This window comes from Desmodus rotundus, chromosome 1 (assembly GCF_022682495.2).
Source record: "Desmodus rotundus isolate HL8 chromosome 1, HLdesRot8A.1, whole genome shotgun sequence".
Classification (NCBI taxonomy): Eukaryota; Metazoa; Chordata; class Mammalia; order Chiroptera; family Phyllostomidae; genus Desmodus; species Desmodus rotundus.
In genome coordinates this window covers 205,135,983-205,153,202 of record NC_071387.1, presented here as the reverse complement: position 1 = coordinate 205,153,202, position 17,220 = coordinate 205,135,983, and the positions used below count along the sequence as shown (strand labels likewise).

Genomic DNA, 17,220 nt, shown 5'->3' with positions numbered 1-17,220 from the left:
CACGCCCCCGCACCGCTACTTGCTGGCCCCCTGCTGCAGGGAGAGTTCTCTGTAGGATTTGCTAATAGTTGCTGCCACATACTTCTGAGCAGTGGGTTGTTCCGTGTACTTTGCCCCTTTTTTCGTATTTCATTCGGGTTACGGATTTTTTGACGGTGGCGTTGTTGGTGTGCTAGAACTCCGGCTTCAAATTCGCGTTTTCGCACCCCTGCAACGCTGTTTTCTCTGCGGGGGCTGGCCCTGTGGCGGTGGGTGTGATTTCTCCGGGTTGCTCTCTAGCAACGTCTCTCTGGGAGCAGAAGGCTAGAGGGGGTGCCGGGGCGCTGATTTCAGGGAGACCCGTGGGGTCGTCTCCTCCCTGCGGGGTTCACTGGTCGGCCCCGCACCCCCACCCCGCCACAGGGTGGCTTCTCTCTTTGCTTTGCTCCTGGTTCTCCCTACCTTGTCCTGTGGTGGTGATTGCTCGTTGCTCCGTGCCCGTTGATTCGTATTTCTTTCGCGTTTACCGTTTCACTTGAGTTTGTGGGTTGCGGGTAATTCCGTTTTCAAGTACACGGACTTTTTTTTTGTTTGTTTTTGACGTCCGGTTTGCATCCGCGCAGCAGGGAGAAGAGCATAAATACCGAGGCTGCTGGTACGGCTGAAGGCTTTGGCTCGTGCATCAGCTCAGACGCTTGTGTCCTCCTGGTCCGAGGTCTCTGCGATGGAGCAGCACTTTCTCGACGTCGTGAATCCGGCCTGGGATGCCGCTGAGTGCGCGCCACATTCCCGGCGTCCGTGGTGGCCGATCTCCGAAGATTCCGCGCCGCGGCCGCTGCCTCTCTACCCGGTACTGGGAGAGGGGGCAGGCCCCGGTGGCGCTTACGACGGGCAACTGCTTTGCAGTCCTTGTTGGCGGCTGCCCTCGGTCTACGAGCGGTACAGACGCTCTACGGGTGACCAGAGCCCCTGGGAGGCAAGCCCCGCGCAGCCCAGGCCCAGCGTCTCGCTGGAGACGCTAGAGACGCTGGAGACCCCAGCAGCAGCCGCCAGAGAGCCTGAGCCCGCAGAGGAAAGCGCGTCCCAGCCGATTGCACAGGCCCTGAGGCCCAACGCTGGAGACGGACTGCAGATCGCCGAGAACGTAGAAGGCGCGCGCCCTGCAGAGCGCCGTCCCTCTCGGCGTCCCGCCGGATGGTGCCCGCACCCGGATTTCTCAGGCTGCCTGCGCTGGATCCGTCGCGCTGTCTGCACCCTGAGCCGCGCGGCTGCTGGCTGCTGCGCGGCCTTCTTGGACGTGAAAGAGCCCTGAGATCGCAGCGGGCAGGGAGCCTTTGGGGGCCGTCCGCGGCACAATAAAATGGCGTGGTGTTCCTTCAGTGTCCCCTGGCAATTATCGTCTCTTTGTCCCGGCAGCCCTGGTCTTGCCGTGTCCTCGCTCGCTGCGTCCTCTACACTTCTTGCTTTTATTTTCTTTGCTTTTACTGTCGCTGCTCCATACTGGCTCTAATGACTGACAGTCACTGGTACTAACCGGCTGCGTTCATTACAGACTTTTACTTTTGGACGCGTTTACTTACACAGAGGACGTTAGAGCGGGTCAGCTCCGCTGTCAACTACGAGCGTTTGGTTGATGGACAAGGCTCAGTGCCCTCGGCTCTCTGGCACCTCTCGGCCGACGCAAGGCAGCCGATTTCTCCGGTTTCTCTCCAGCAACGTCTCTGGCGGCAGAGCTCTGGACTGCGGGCTGTGTGCCTACTTCAAGGAGACCGTTGCTTGCCTCGCCTCTCTACCCCGCTCCTTGCTTTCCGGGCTCTGCGGGGCTGGTTCTCTGTGCCGTGTGCCGAAGGATCGGGCCGCCTTGTGGGCCCCTGATGGTTGATCCCTGCTCTGTGCTCCTTTACGCCTATGAAATCGTGTCTACCGTTTTCTCGACGTTGACGTCGTGAGTGCCGATTCACTCCGTTGTCAACGGCGGATCCCGGACCACGGCACCGCTGTTGGCTCTGCTCACGTTCGCCCTGTTGCGGAGTGCAGGATTTTTTCCGGTTTCCTTACCGGAACGTCCCTGTCGGCGCAGAGCACTGAGGGGCGCGACAGCGCGCGGAGCCCTGGGAGGATGGTGATTGTGTCGCCTCTCTGCACGGCTAACTCCTCTCCCCCGGCTGCGGGGTTCGGGGTCTGTGCGTTTTGTCAGCAGTTCTTCCTAGCTGTCCTGACCTACCGATTGTGCCCTGCACTATGCCCCTTTCTTTGCCTGTTTGGGACTACGGAATCCTTGACGTTGACGTCGTTAGCGCGGGTTAAGTCCACTTACGGATACGCTTTTCTGGACCACAGCAACGCTGTGGGTTGGCTGGCCCAGCAGGCCCTCTTGCAGAGCTGCTGATTTCACAGGTTTCGCTCCTGCAAAGTCTCTACTGACACACAGCCCTAGAGGAACACAGCTGGGTGTCGTTTTCAGGGACCCAGTGGTTTCCTTTCCACCCTGGATGGGTTCTTTCTCTCCCTGCCTGCCTGGCTGCTCTCTGCCACCTGCAGAGTTGGTTCCCTGTGGTTTCACTATGAGATGTGCTACGACGGTCCCACCCACTGATTGTACCGTGCACGGTGCCCCCTTTCCCGTATTTCATTTGGTGTACGACGACGGTATTTTTGAGTGTGACGTTGCTAACGCAGATTAAGTCCCTCTTCAGTTTGGGCTTGTTGGGGCCCAGCCAGGCTCGGGGCTTTGCCTTCCCTAGACCGGTTGCACCCTGTCGGATTTCTCCGATTTCCCTCCGGGAGTGTGTCTGTGAGCATAGAGACCCAGTGGTGTTTGTGGGGGATTATTTCAGGGACCACTTGGTTTCCTCCCCCCTGAAGCCCTAAATGATGTGCCCCTGCTGCAAGGAGAGTTCTCCCTACGTATTGCCAATAGTTCCTGCCACAGACTTCTCACTGGTAGGTGGTGTCTTGCACTGAGCTCCTTGCTGTGAATTTGTTCCGTGGACGGATTTTTGGACAGTGCCGTCAGTGCACATGCATCTGCGTGCCTAACGGTGTTTGGAGCCCTGCACCGTCGTTGGCCCAGCTGTAGTTTGCCCTGTGTGAGCGAGTGTGCTTTCTCCGGTTTCTTCTCCAGCAGTGTTCCTTGCGTAGAGCCCCTGTGGAGTTGGTTGTGCGGTGATTTTCGGCACAACCTGATTTCCAGCGCCCCCCCCCCCCACGCCCCCGCACCGCTACTTGCTGGCCCCCTGCTGCAGGGAGAGTTCTCTGTAGGATTTGCTAATAGTTGCTGCCACATACTTCTGAGCAGTGGGTTGTTCCGTGTACTTTGCCCCTTTTTTCGTATTTCATTCGGGTTACGGATTTTTTGACGGTGGCGTTGTTGGTGTGCTAGAACTCCGGCTTCAAATTCGCGTTTTCGCACCCCTGCAACGCTGTTTTCTCTGCGGGGGCTGGCCCTGTGGCGGTGGGTGTGATTTCTCCGGGTTGCTCTCTAGCAACGTCTCTCTGGGAGCAGAAGGCTAGAGGGGGTGCCGGGGCGCTGATTTCAGGGAGACCCGTGGGGTCGTCTCCTCCCTGCGGGGTTCACTGGTCGGCCCCGCACCCCCACCCCGCCACAGGGTGGCTTCTCTCTTTGCTTTGCTCCTGGTTCTCCCTACCTTGTCCTGTGGTGGTGATTGCTCGTTGCTCCGTGCCCGTTGATTCGTATTTCTTTCGCGTTTACCGTTTCACTTGAGTTTGTGGGTTGCGGGTAATTCCGTTTTCAAGTACACGGACTTTTTTTTTGTTTGTTTTTGACGTCCGGTTTGCATCCGCGCAGCAGGGAGAAGAGCATAAATACCGAGGCTGCTGGTACGGCTGAAGGCTTTGGCTCGTGCATCAGCTCAGACGCTTGTGTCCTCCTGGTCCGAGGTCTCTGCGATGGAGCAGCACTTTCTCGACGTCGTGAATCCGGCCTGGGATGCCGCTGAGTGCGCGCCACATTCCCGGCGTCCGTGGTGGCCGATCTCCGAAGATTCCGCGCCGTGGCCGCTGCCTCTCTACCCGGTACTGGGAGAGGGGGCAGGCCCCGGTGGCGCTTACGACGGGCAACTGCTTTGCAGTCCTTGTTGGCGGCTGCCCTCGGTCTACGAGCGGTACAGACGCTCTACGGGTGACCAGAGCCCCTGGGAGGCAAGCCCCGCGCAGCCCAGGCCCAGCGTCTCGCTGGAGACGCTAGAGACGCTGGAGACCCCAGCAGCAGCCGCCAGAGAGCGTGAGCCCGCAGAGGAAAGCGCGTCCCAGCCGATTGCACCGGCCCTGTGGCCCAACGCCGGAGACGGACTGCAGATCGCCGAGAACGTAGAAGGCGCGCGCCCTGCAGAGCGCCGTCCCTCTCGGCGTCCCGCTGGATGGTGCCCGCACCCGGATTTCTCAGGCTGCCTGCGCCGGATCCGTCGCGCTGTCTGCACCCTGAGCCGCGCGGCTGCTGGCTGCTGCGCGGCCTTCTTGGACGTGAAAGAGCCCTGAGATCGCAGCGGGCAGGGAGCCTTTGGGGGTCGTCCGCGGCACAAGGGGCTCCGTTTCCAATAAAATGGCGTGGTATTCCTTCAGTGTCCCCTGGCAATTATCGTCTCTTTGTCCCGGCAGCTGTGGTTTGTGCCGTGTCCTCGCTCGCTCTGTACTCCGCACTTTTTGCTTTTCTTGTCTGGCTTTTACTGTCGCTGCTCCATACTGGCTCTAACTGACTGACAGTCACTGGTACTAACCGGCTCCGTTCATTACAGACTTTTACTTTTGGACGCGTTTAGCTACACAGAGGACGTTAGAGCGGGTCAGCTCCGTTGTCAACTACGAGCGTTTGGTTGATGGACAAGGCTCAGTGCCCTCGGCTCTCTGGCACCTCTCAGCCGATGCAAGGCAGCCGATTCCTGCGGTTTCTCTCCAGCAACGTCTCTGTCGGCACAGCTCTGGACGGCGGGCTGTGTGGCTACTTTAAGGAGACCGTTGGTAGCCTCGCCTCTCTACACCGCTCCCTGCTTTCTAGGATCTGCGGGGCTGGTTCTCTGTGCCGTGTGCCGAAGGATCGGGCCGCCTTGTGGGCCCCTGATGGTTGATCCCTGCTCTGTGCTCCTTTACGCCTATGAAATCGTGTCTACCGTTTCCTCGACGTTGACGTCGTTAGTGCCGATTCACTCCGTTATCAACGGCGGATCCCGGACCACGGCACCGCTGGTGGCTCTGCTCACGTTCGCCCTGTTGCGGAGTGCAGGATTTTTCCGGTTTCCTTACCGGAACGTCCCTGTCGGCGCAGAGCACTGAGGGGCGCGACAGCGCGCGGAGCCCTGGGAGGATGGTGATTGTGTCGCCTCTCTGCACGGCTAACTCCTCTCCCCGGCTGCGGGGTTTGGGGTCTGTGCGTTTTGTCAGCAGTTCTTCCTAGCTGTCCTGACCTACCGATTGTGCCCTGCACTATGCCCCTTTCTTTGCCTGTTTGGGACTACGGAATCCTTGACGTTGACGTCGTTAGCGCGGGTTAAGTCCACTTACGGATACGCTTTTCTGGACCACAGCAACGCTGTGGGTTGGCTGGCCCAGCAGGCCCTCTTGCAGAGCTGCTGATTTCTCAGGTTTCGCTCCAGCAAAGTCTCTACTGACACACAGCCCTAGAGGAACACAGCTGGGTGTCGTTTTCAGGGACCCAGTGGTTTCCTTTCCACCCTGGATGGGTTCTTTCTCTCCCTGCCTGCCTGGCTGCTCTCTGCCACCTGCAGAGTTGGTTCCCTGTGGTTTCACTATGAGATGTGCTACGACGTTCCCACCCACTGATTGTACCGTGCACGGTGCCCCCTTTCCCGTATTTCATTTGGTGTACGACGACGGTATTTTTGAGTGTGACGTTGCTAACGCAGATTAAGTCCCTCTTCAGTTTGGGCTTTTTGGGGCCCAGCCAGGCTCGGGGCTTTGCCTTCCCTCGACCGGTTGCACCCTGTCGGATTTCTCCGATTTCCCTCCGGGAGTGTGTCTGTGAGCATAGAGACCCAGTGGTGTTTGTGGGGGATTATTTCAGGGACCACTTGGTTTCCTCCCCGCTGAAGCCCTAAATGATGTGCCCCTGCTGCAAGGAGAGTTCTCCCTACGTATTGCCAATAGTTCCTGCCACAGACTTCTCACCGGTAGGTGGTGTCTTGCACTGAGCTCCTTTCTGTGAATTTGTTCCGTGGACGGATTTTTGGACAGTGCCGTCAGTGCAGATGCATCTGCGTGCCTAACGGTGTTTGGAGCCCTGCACCGTCGTTGGCCCAGCTGTAGTTTGCCCTGTGTGAGCGAGTGTGCTATCTCCGGTTTCTTCTCCAGCAGTGTTCCTTGCGTAGAGCCCCTGTGGAGTTGGTTGTGCGGTGATTTTCGGCACAACTTGATTTCCAGCGCCCCCCCCCCACGCCCCCGCACCGCTACTTGCTGGCCCCCTGCTGCAGGGAGAGTTCTCTGTAGGATTTGCTAATAGTTGCTGCCACATACTTCTGAGCAGTGGGTTGTTCCGTGTACTTTGCCCCTTTTTTCGTATTTCATTCGGGTTACGGATTTTTTGACGGTGGCGTTGTTGGTGTGCTAGAACTCCGGCTTCAAATTCGCGTTTTCGCACCCCTGCAACGCTGTTTTCTCTGCGGGGGCTGGCCCTGTGGCGGTGGGTGTGATTTCTCCGGGTTGCTCTCTAGCAACGTCTCTCTGGGAGCAGAAGGCTAGAGGCGGTGCCGGGGCGCTGATTTCAGGGAGACCCGTGGGGTCGTCTCCTCCCTGCGGGGTTCACTGGTCGGCCCCGCACCCCCACCCCGCCACAGGGTGGCTTCTCTCTTTGCTTTGCTCCTGGTTCTCCCTACCTTGTCCTGTGGTGGTGATTGCTCGTTGCTCCGTGCCCGTTGATTCGTATTTCTTTCGCGTTTACCGTTTCACTTGAGTTTGTGGGTTGCGGGTAATTCCGTTTTCAAGTACACGGACTTTTTTTTTGTTTGTTTTTGACGTCCGGTTTGCATCCGCGCAGCAGGGAGAAGAGCATAAATACCGAGGCTGCTGGTACGGCTGAAGGCTTTGGCTCGTGCATCAGCTCAGACGCTTGTGTCCTCCTGGTCCGAGGTCTCTGCGATGGAGCAGCACTTTCTCGACGTCGTGAATCCGGCCTGGGATGCCGCTGAGTGCGCGCCACATTCCCGGCGTCCGTGGTGGCCGATCTCCGAAGATTCCGCGCCGCGGCCGCTGCCTCTCTACCCGGTACTGGGAGAGGGGGCAGGCCCCGGTGGCGCTTACGACGGGCAACTGCTTTGCAGTCCTTGTTGGCGGCTGCCCTCGGTCTACGAGCGGTACAGACGCTCTACGGGTGACCAGAGCCCCTGGGAGGCAAGCCCCGCGCAGCCCAGGCCCAGCGTCTCGCTGGAGACGCTAGAGACGCTGGAGACCCCAGCAGCAGCCGCCAGAGAGCCTGAGCCCGCAGAGGAAAGCGCGTCCCAGCCGATTGCACAGGCCCTGAGGCCCAACGCTGGAGACGGACTGCAGATCGCCGAGAACGTAGAAGGCGCGCGCCCTGCAGAGCGCCGTCCCTCTCGGCGTCCCGCCGGATGGTGCCCGCACCCGGATTTCTCAGGCTGCCTGCGCTGGATCCGTCGCGCTGTCTGCACCCTGAGCCGCGCGGCTGCTGGCTGCTGCGCGGCCTTCTTGGACGTGAAAGAGCCCTGAGATCGCAGCGGGCAGGGAGCCTTTGGGGGCCGTCCGCGGCACAATAAAATGGCGTGGTGTTCCTTCAGTGTCCCCTGGCAATTATCGTCTCTTTGTCCCGGCAGCCCTGGTCTTGCCGTGTCCTCGCTCGCTGCGTCCTCTACACTTCTTGCTTTTATTTTCTTTGCTTTTACTGTCGCTGCTCCATACTGGCTCTAATGACTGACAGTCACTGGTACTAACCGGCTGCGTTCATTACAGACTTTTACTTTTGGACGCGTTTACTTACACAGAGGACGTTAGAGCGGGTCAGCTCCGCTGTCAACTACGAGCGTTTGGTTGATGGACAAGGCTCAGTGCCCTCGGCTCTCTGGCACCTCTCGGCCGACGCAAGGCAGCCGATTTCTCCGGTTTCTCTCCAGCAACGTCTCTGGCGGCAGAGCTCTGGACTGCGGGCTGTGTGCCTACTTCAAGGAGACCGTTGCTTGCCTCGCCTCTCTACCCCGCTCCTTGCTTTCCGGGCTCTGCGGGGCTGGTTCTCTGTGCCGTGTGCCGAAGGATCGGGCCGCCTTGTGGGCCCCTGATGGTTGATCCCTGCTCTGTGCTCCTTTACGCCTATGAAATCGTGTCTACCGTTTTCTCGACGTTGACGTCGTGAGTGCCGATTCACTCCGTTGTCAACGGCGGATCCCGGACCACGGCACCGCTGTTGGCTCTGCTCACGTTCGCCCTGTTGCGGAGTGCAGGATTTTTTCCGGTTTCCTTACCGGAACGTCCCTGTCGGCGCAGAGCACTGAGGGGCGCGACAGCGCGCGGAGCCCTGGGAGGATGGTGATTGTGTCGCCTCTCTGCACGGCTAACTCCTCTCCCCCGGCTGCGGGGTTCGGGGTCTGTGCGTTTTGTCAGCAGTTCTTCCTAGCTGTCCTGACCTACCGATTGTGCCCTGCACTATGCCCCTTTCTTTGCCTGTTTGGGACTACGGAATCCTTGACGTTGACGTCGTTAGCGCGGGTTAAGTCCACTTACGGATACGCTTTTCTGGACCACAGCAACGCTGTGGGTTGGCTGGCCCAGCAGGCCCTCTTGCAGAGCTGCTGATTTCACAGGTTTCGCTCCTGCAAAGTCTCTACTGACACACAGCCCTAGAGGAACACAGCTGGGTGTCGTTTTCAGGGACCCAGTGGTTTCCTTTCCACCCTGGATGGGTTCTTTCTCTCCCTGCCTGCCTGGCTGCTCTCTGCCACCTGCAGAGTTGGTTCCCTGTGGTTTCACTATGAGATGTGCTACGACGGTCCCACCCACTGATTGTACCGTGCACGGTGCCCCCTTTCCCGTATTTCATTTGGTGTACGACGACGGTATTTTTGAGTGTGACGTTGCTAACGCAGATTAAGTCCCTCTTCAGTTTGGGCTTGTTGGGGCCCAGCCAGGCTCGGGGCTTTGCCTTCCCTAGACCGGTTGCACCCTGTCGGATTTCTCCGATTTCCCTCCGGGAGTGTGTCTGTGAGCATAGAGACCCAGTGGTGTTTGTGGGGGATTATTTCAGGGACCACTTGGTTTCCTCCCCCCTGAAGCCCTAAATGATGTGCCCCTGCTGCAAGGAGAGTTCTCCCTACGTATTGCCAATAGTTCCTGCCACAGACTTCTCACTGGTAGGTGGTGTCTTGCACTGAGCTCCTTGCTGTGAATTTGTTCCGTGGACGGATTTTTGGACAGTGCCGTCAGTGCACATGCATCTGCGTGCCTAACGGTGTTTGGAGCCCTGCACCGTCGTTGGCCCAGCTGTAGTTTGCCCTGTGTGAGCGAGTGTGCTTTCTCCGGTTTCTTCTCCAGCAGTGTTCCTTGCGTAGAGCCCCTGTGGAGTTGGTTGTGCGGTGATTTTCGGCACAACCTGATTTCCAGCGCCCCCCCCCCACGCCCCCGCACCGCTACTTGCTGGCCCCCTGCTGCAGGGAGAGTTCTCTGTAGGATTTGCTAATAGTTGCTGCCACATACTTCTGAGCAGTGGGTTGTTCCGTGTACTTTGCCCCTTTTTTCGTATTTCATTCGGGTTACGGATTTTTTGACGGTGGCGTTGTTGGTGTGCTAGAACTCCGGCTTCAAATTCGCGTTTTCGCACCCCTGCAACGCTGTTTTCTCTGCGGGGGCTGGCCCTGTGGCGGTGGGTGTGATTTCTCCGGGTTGCTCTCTAGCAACGTCTCTCTGGGAGCAGAAGGCTAGAGGGGGTGCCGGGGCGCTGATTTCAGGGAGACCCGTGGGGTCGTCTCCTCCCTGCGGGGTTCACTGGTCGGCCCCGCACCCCCACCCCGCCACAGGGTGGCTTCTCTCTTTGCTTTGCTCCTGGTTCTCCCTACCTTGTCCTGTGGTGGTGATTGCTCGTTGCTCCGTGCCCGTTGATTCGTATTTCTTTCGCGTTTACCGTTTCACTTGAGTTTGTGGGTTGCGGGTAATTCCGTTTTCAAGTACACGGACTTTTTTTTTGTTTGTTTTTGACGTCCGGTTTGCATCCGCGCAGCAGGGAGAAGAGCATAAATACCGAGGCTGCTGGTACGGCTGAAGGCTTTGGCTCGTGCATCAGCTCAGACGCTTGTGTCCTCCTGGTCCGAGGTCTCTGCGATGGAGCAGCACTTTCTCGACGTCGTGAATCCGGCCTGGGATGCCGCTGAGTGCGCGCCACATTCCCGGCGTCCGTGGTGGCCGATCTCCGAAGATTCCGCGCCGTGGCCGCTGCCTCTCTACCCGGTACTGGGAGAGGGGGCAGGCCCCGGTGGCGCTTACGACGGGCAACTGCTTTGCAGTCCTTGTTGGCGGCTGCCCTCGGTCTACGAGCGGTACAGACGCTCTACGGGTGACCAGAGCCCCTGGGAGGCAAGCCCCGCGCAGCCCAGGCCCAGCGTCTCGCTGGGGACCCCAGCAGCAGCCGCCAGAGAGCCTGAGCCCGCAGAGGAAAGCGCGTCCCAGCCGATTGCACCGGCCCTGTGGCCCAACGCCGGAGACGGACTGCAGATCGCCGAGAACGTAGAAGGCGCGCGCCCTGCAGAGCGCCGTCCCTCTCGGCGTCCCGCCGGATGGTGCCCGCACCCGGATTTCTCAGGCTGCCTGCGCTGGATCCGTCGCGCTGTCTGCACCCTGAGCCGCGCGGCTGCTGGCTGCTGCGCGGCCTTCTTGGACGTGAAAGAGCCCTGAGATCGCAGCGGGCAGGGAACCTTTGGGGGCCGTCTGCGGCACAATAAAATGGCGTGGTGTTCCTTCAGTGTCCCCTGGCAATTATCGTCTCTTTGTCCCGGCAGCCCTGGTCTTGCCGTGTCCTCGCTCGCTGCGTCCTCTACACTTCTTGCTTTTATTTTCTGGCTTTTACTGTCGCTGCTCCATACTGGCTCTAATGACTGACAGTCACTGGTACTAACCGGCTGCGTTCATTACAGACTTTTACTTTTGGACGCGTTTACTTACACAGAGGACGTTAGAGCGGGTCAGCTCCGCTGTCAACTACGAGCGTTTGGTTGATGGACAAGGCTCAGTGCCCTCGGCTCTCTGGCACCTCTCGGCCGACGCAAGGCAGCCGATTTCTCCGGTTTCTCTCCAGCAACGTGTCTGGCGGCAGAGCTCTGGACTGCGGGCTGTGTGCCTACTTCAAGGAGACCGTTGCTTGCCTCGCCTCTCTACCCCGCTCCTTGCTTTCCGGGCTCTGCGGGGCTGGTTCTCTGTGCCGTGTGCCGAAGGATCGGGCCGCCTTGTGGGCCCCTGATGGTTGATCCCTGCTCTGTGCTCCTTTACGCCTATGAAATCGTGTCTACCGTTTTCTCGACGTTGACGTCGTGAGTGCCGATTCACTCCGTTGTCAACGGCGGATCCCGGACCACGGCACCGCTGGTGGCTCTGCTCAGGTTCGCCCTGTTGCGGAGTGCAGGATTTTTTCCGGTTTCCTTACCGGAACGTCCCTGTCGGCGCAGAGCACTAGAGGGGCTCGACAGCGTGCGGAGCCCTGGGAGGATGGTGATTGTGTCGCCTCTCTCCACGGCTAACTCCTCTCCCCCGGCTGCGGGGTTCGGGGTCTGTGCGTTTTGTCAGCAGTTCTTCCTAGCTGTCCTGACCTACCGATTGTGCCCTGCACTATGCCCCTTTCTTTGCCTGTTTGGGACTACGGAATCCTTGACGTTGACGTCGTTAGCGCGGGTTAAGTCCACTTACGGATACGCTTTTCTGGACCACAGCAACGCTGTGGGTTGGCTGGCCCAGCAGGCCCTCTTGCAGAGCTGCTGATTTCACAGGTTTCGCTCCTGCAAAGTCTCTACTGACACACAGCCCTAGAGGAACACAGCTGGGTGTCGTTTTCAGGGACCCAGTGGTTTCCTTTCCACCCTGGATGGGTTCTTTCTCTCCCTGCCTGCCTGGCTGCTCTCTGCCACCTGCAGAGTTGGTTCCCTGTGGTTTCACTATGAGATGTGCTACGACGGTCCCACCCACTGATTGTACCGTGCACGGTGCCCCCTTTCCCGTATTTCATTTGGTGTACGACGACGGTATTTTTGAGTGTGACGTTGCTAACGCAGATTAAGTCCCTCTTCAGTTTGGGCTTGTTGGGGCCCAGCCAGGCTCGGGGCTTTGCCTTCCCTAGACCGGTTGCACCCTGTCGGATTTCTCCGATTTCCCTCCGGGAGTGTGTCTGTGAGCATAGAGACCCAGTGGTGTTTGTGGGGGATTATTTCAGGGACCACTTGGTTTCCTCCCCCCTGAAGCCCTAAATGATGTGCCCCTGCTGCAAGGAGAGTTCTCCCTACGTATTGCCAATAGTTCCTGCCACAGACTTCTCACTGGTAGGTGGTGTCTTGCACTGAGCTCCTTGCTGTGAATTTGTTCCGTGGACGGATTTTTGGACAGTGCCGTCAGTGCACATGCATCTGCGTGCCTAACGGTGTTTGGAGCCCTGCACCGTCGTTGGCCCAGCTGTAGTTTGCCCTGTGTGAGCGAGTGTGCTTTCTCCGGTTTCTTCTCCAGCAGTGTTCCTTGCGTAGAGCCCCTGTGGAGTTGGTTGTGCGGTGATTTTCGGCACAACCTGATTTCCAGCGCCCCCCCCCCACGCCCCCGCACCGCTACTTGCTGGCCCCCTGCTGCAGGGAGAGTTCTCTGTAGGATTTGCTAATAGTTGCTGCCACATACTTCTGAGCAGTGGGTTGTTCCGTGTACTTTGCCCCTTTTTTCGTATTTCATTCGGGTTACGGATTTTTTGACGGTGGCGTTGTTGGTGTGCTAGAACTCCGGCTTCAAATTCGCGTTTTCGCACCACTGCAACGCTGTTTTCTCTGCGGGGGCTGGCCCTGTGGCGGTGGGTGTGATTTCTCCGGGTTGCTCTCTAGCAACGTCTCTCTGGGAGCAGAAGGCTAGAGGGGGTGCCGGGGCGCTGATTTCAGGGAGACCCGTGGGGTCGTCTCCTCCCTGCGGGGTTCACTGGTCGGCCCCGCACCCCCACCCCGCCACAGGGTGGCTTCTCTCTTTGCTTTGCTCCTGGTTCTCCCTACCTTGTCCTGTGGTGGTGATTGCTCGTTGCTCCGTGCCCGTTGATTCGTATTTCTTTCGCGTTTACCGTTTCACTTGAGTTTGTGGGTTGCGGGTAATTCCGTTTTCAAGTACACGGACTTTTTTTTTGTTTGTTTTTGACGTCCGGTTTGCATCCGCGCAGCAGGGAGAAGAGCATAAATACCGAGGCTGCTGGTACGGCTGAAGGCTTTGGCTCGTGCATCAGCTCAGACGCTTGTGTCCTCCTGGTCCGAGGTCTCTGCGATGGAGCAGCACTTTCTCGACGTCGTGAATCCGGCCTGGGATGCCGCTGAGTGCGCGCCACATTCCCGGCGTCCGTGGTGGCCGATCTCCGAAGATTCCGCGCCGTGGCCGCTGCCTCTCTACCCGGTACTGGGAGAGGGGGCAGGTCCCGGTGGCGCTTACGACGGGCAACTGCTTTGCAGTCCTTGTTGGCGGCTGCCCTCGGTCTACGAGCGGTACAGACGCTCTACGGGTGACCAGAGCCCCTGGGAGGCAAGCCCCGCGCAGCCCAGGCCCAGCGTCTCGCTGGAGACGCTAGAGACGCTGGAGACCCCAGCAGCAGCCGCCAGAGAGCGTGAGCCCGCAGAGGAAAGCGCGTCCCAGCCGATTGCACCGGCCCTGTGGCCCAACGCCGGAGACGGACTGCAGATCGCCGAGAACATAGAAGGCGCGCGCCCTGCAGAGCGCCGTCCCTCTCGGCGTCCCGCTGGATGGTGCCCGCACCCGGATTTCTCAGGCTGCCTGCGCCGGATCCGTCGCGCTGTCTGCACCCTGAGCCGCGCGGCTGCTGGCTGCTGCGCGGCCTTCTTGGACGTGAAAGAGCCCTGAGATCGCAGCGGGCAGGGAGCCTTTGGGGGTCGTCCGCGGCACAAGGGGCTCCGTTTCCAATAAAATGGCGTGGTATTCCTTCAGTGTCCCCTGGCAATTATCGTCTCTTTGTCCCGGCAGCTGTGGTTTGTGCCGTGTCCTCGCTCGCTCTGTACTCCGCACTTTTTGCTTTTCTTGTCTGGCTTTTACTGTCGCTGCTCCATACTGGCTCTAACTGACTGACAGTCACTGGTACTAACCGGCTCCGTTCATTACAGACTTTTACTTTTGGACGCGTTTAGCTACACAGAGGACGTTAGAGCGGGTCAGCTCCGTTGTCAACTACGAGCGTTTGGTTGATGGACAAGGCTCAGTGCCCTCGGCTCTCTGGCACCTCTCAGCCGATGCAAGGCAGCCGATTCCTGCGGTTTCTCTCCAGCAACGTCTCTGTCGGCACAGCTCTGGACGGCGGGCTGTGTGGCTACTTTAAGGAGACCGTTGGTAGCCTCGCCTCTCTACACCGCTCCCTGCTTTCTAGGATCTGCGGGGCTGGTTCTCTGTGCCGTGTGCCGAAGGATCGGGCCGCCTTGTGGGCCCCTGATGGTTGATCCCTGCTCTGTGCTCCTTTACGCCTATGAAATCGTGTCTACCGTTTCCTCGACGTTGACGTCGTTAGTGCCGATTCACTCCGTTATCAACGGCGGATCCCGGACCACGGCACCGCTGTTGGCTCTGCTCACGTTCGCCCTGTTGCGGAGTGCAGGATTTTTCCGGTTTCCTTACCGGAACGTCCCTGTCGGCGCAGAGCACTGAGGGGCGCGACAGCGCGCGGAGCCCTGGGAGGATGGTGATTGTGTCGCCTCTCTCCACGGCTAACTCCTCTCCCCCGGCTGCGGGGTTCGGGGTCTGTGCGTTTTGTCAGCAGTTCTTCCTAGCTGTCCTGACCTACCGATTGTGCCCTGCACTATGCCCCTTTCTTTGCCTGTTTGGGACTACGGAATCCTTGACGTTGACGTCGTTAGCGCGGGTTAAGTCCACTTACGGATACGCTTTTCTGGACCACAGCAACGCTGTGGGTTGGCTGGCCCAGCAGGCCCTCTTGCAGAGCTGCTGATTTCTCAGGTTTCGCTCCAGCAAAGTCTCTACTGACACACAGCCCTAGAGGAACACAGCTGGGTGTCGTTTTCAGGGACCCAGTGGTTTCCTTTCCACCCTGGATGGGTTCTTTCTCTCCCTGCCTGCCTGGCTGCTCTCTGCCACCTGCAGAGTTGGTTCCCTGTGGTTTCACTATGAGATGTGCTACGACGTTCCCACCCACTGATTGTACCGTGCACGGTGCCCCCTTTCCCGTATTTCATTTGGTGTACGACGACGGTATTTTTGAGTGTGACGTTGCTAACGCAGATTAAGTCCCTCTTCAGTTTGGGCTTTTTGGGGCCCAGCCAGGCTCGGGGCTTTGCCTTCCCTCGACCGGTTGCACCCTGTCGGATTTCTCCGATTTCCCTCCGGGAGTGTGTCTGTGAGCATAGAGACCCAGTGGTGTTTGTGGGGGATTATTTCAGGGACCACTTGGTTTCCTCCCCGCTGAAGCCCTAAATGATGTGCCCCTGCTGCAAGGAGAGTTCTCCCTACGTATTGCCAATAGTTCCTGCCACAGACTTCTCACCGGTAGGTGGTGTCTTGCACTGAGCTCCTTTCTGTGAATTTGTTCCGTGGACGGATTTTTGGACAGTGCCGTCAGTGCAGATGCATCTGCGTGCCTAACGGTGTTTGGAGCCCTGCACCGTCGTTGGCCCAGCTGTAGTTTGCCCTGTGTGAGCGAGTGTGCTATCTCCGGTTTCTTCTCCAGCAGTGTTCCTTGCGTAGAGCCCCTGTGGAGTTGGTTGTGCGGTGATTTTCGGCACAACTTGATTTCCAGCGCCCCCCCCCACGCCCCCGCACCGCTACTTGCTGGCCCCCTGCTGCAGGGAGAGTTCTCTGTAGGATTTGCTAATAGTTGCTGCCACATACTTCTGAGCAGTGGGTTGTTCCGTGTACTTTGCCCCTTTTTTCGTATTTCATTCGGGTTACGGATTTTTTGACGGTGGCGTTGTTGGTGTGCTAGAACTCCGGCTTCAAATTCGCGTTTTCGCACCCCTGCAACGCTGTTTTCTCTGCGGGGGCTGGCCCTGTGGCGGTGGGTGTGATTTCTCCGGGTTGCTCTCTAGCAACGTCTCTCTGGGAGCAGAAGGCTAGAGGCGGTGCCGGGGCGCTGATTTCAGGGAGACCCGTGGGGTCGTCTCCTCCCTGCGGGGTTCACTGGTCGGCCCCGCACCCCCACCCCGCCACAGGGTGGCTTCTCTCTTTGCTTTGCTCCTGGTTCTCCCTACCTTGTCCTGTGGTGGTGATTGCTCGTTGCTCCGTGCCCGTTGATTCGTATTTCTTTCGCGTTTACCGTTTCACTTGAGTTTGTGGGTTGCGGGTAATTCCGTTTTCAAGTACACGGACTTTTTTTTTGTTTGTTTTTGACGTCCGGTTTGCATCCGCGCAGCAGGGAGAAGAGCATAAATACCGAGGCTGCTGGTACGGCTGAAGGCTTTGGCTCGTGCATCAGCTCAGACGCTTGTGTCCTCCTGGTCCGAGGTCTCTGCGATGGAGCAGCACTTTCTCGACGTCGTGAATCCGGCCTGGGATGCCGCTGAGTGCGCGCCACATTCCCGGCGTCCGTGGTGGCCGATCTCCGAAGATTCCGCGCCGCGGCCGCTGCCTCTCTACCCGGTACTGGGAGAGGGGGCAGGCCCCGGTGGCGCTTACGACGGGCAACTGCTTTGCAGTCCTTGTTGGCGGCTGCCCTCGGTCTACGAGCGGTACAGACGCTCTACGGGTGACCAGAGCCCCTGGGAGGCAAGCCCCGCGCAGCCCAGGCCCAGCGTCTCGCTGGAGACGCTAGAGACGCTGGAGACCCCAGCAGCAGCCGCCAGAGAGCCTGAGCCCGCAGAGGAAAGCGCGTCCCAGCCGATTGCACAGGCCCTGAGGCCCAACGCTGGAGACGGACTGCAGATCGCCGAGAACGTAGAAGGCGCGCGCCCTGCAGAGCGCCGTCCCTCTCGGCGTCCCGCCGGATGGTGCCCGCACCCGGATTTCTCAGGCTGCCTGCGCTGGATCCGTCGCGCTGTCTGCACCCTGAGCCGCGCGGCTGCTGGCTGCTGCGCGGCCTTCTTGGACGTGAAAGAGCCCTGA

At 59.1% G+C, this 17,220-nt stretch overlaps 6 protein-coding genes across 6 annotated transcripts; all 6 read left to right on the top strand.

Annotated features, from left to right (window-relative positions):
• The first annotated feature begins 703 nt into the window (after nt 1-703).
• Nucleotides 704-1,291, top strand: LOC128780219 (annexin-2 receptor-like). Its single transcript, XM_071220703.1, has one exon. The coding sequence runs from the start codon at nt 704-706 to the stop codon at nt 1,289-1,291; it is 588 nt and encodes a 195-aa protein (XP_071076804.1).
• A 2,597-nt stretch (nt 1,292-3,888) lies between these two features.
• Nucleotides 3,889-4,476, top strand: LOC139440717 (annexin-2 receptor-like). Its single transcript, XM_071220702.1, has one exon. The coding sequence runs from the start codon at nt 3,889-3,891 to the stop codon at nt 4,474-4,476; it is 588 nt and encodes a 195-aa protein (XP_071076803.1).
• Nucleotides 4,477-7,086: 2,610 nt separating this feature from the next.
• LOC139440716 (annexin-2 receptor-like) lies at nt 7,087-7,674 on the top strand. Its single transcript, XM_071220701.1, has one exon. The coding sequence runs from the start codon at nt 7,087-7,089 to the stop codon at nt 7,672-7,674; it is 588 nt and encodes a 195-aa protein (XP_071076802.1).
• A 2,595-nt stretch (nt 7,675-10,269) lies between these two features.
• On the top strand, nt 10,270-10,839 carry LOC139440715 (annexin-2 receptor-like). Its single transcript, XM_071220700.1, has one exon. The coding sequence runs from the start codon at nt 10,270-10,272 to the stop codon at nt 10,837-10,839; it is 570 nt and encodes a 189-aa protein (XP_071076801.1).
• Nucleotides 10,840-13,434: 2,595 nt separating this feature from the next.
• LOC139440714 (annexin-2 receptor-like) lies at nt 13,435-14,022 on the top strand. Its single transcript, XM_071220699.1, has one exon. It carries the CDS (start codon nt 13,435-13,437, stop codon nt 14,020-14,022), a length of 588 nt encoding a protein of 195 aa, XP_071076800.1.
• Nucleotides 14,023-16,632: 2,610 nt separating this feature from the next.
• LOC139440713 (annexin-2 receptor-like) lies at nt 16,633-17,220 on the top strand. Its single transcript, XM_071220698.1, has one exon. It carries the CDS (start codon nt 16,633-16,635, stop codon nt 17,218-17,220), a length of 588 nt encoding a protein of 195 aa, XP_071076799.1.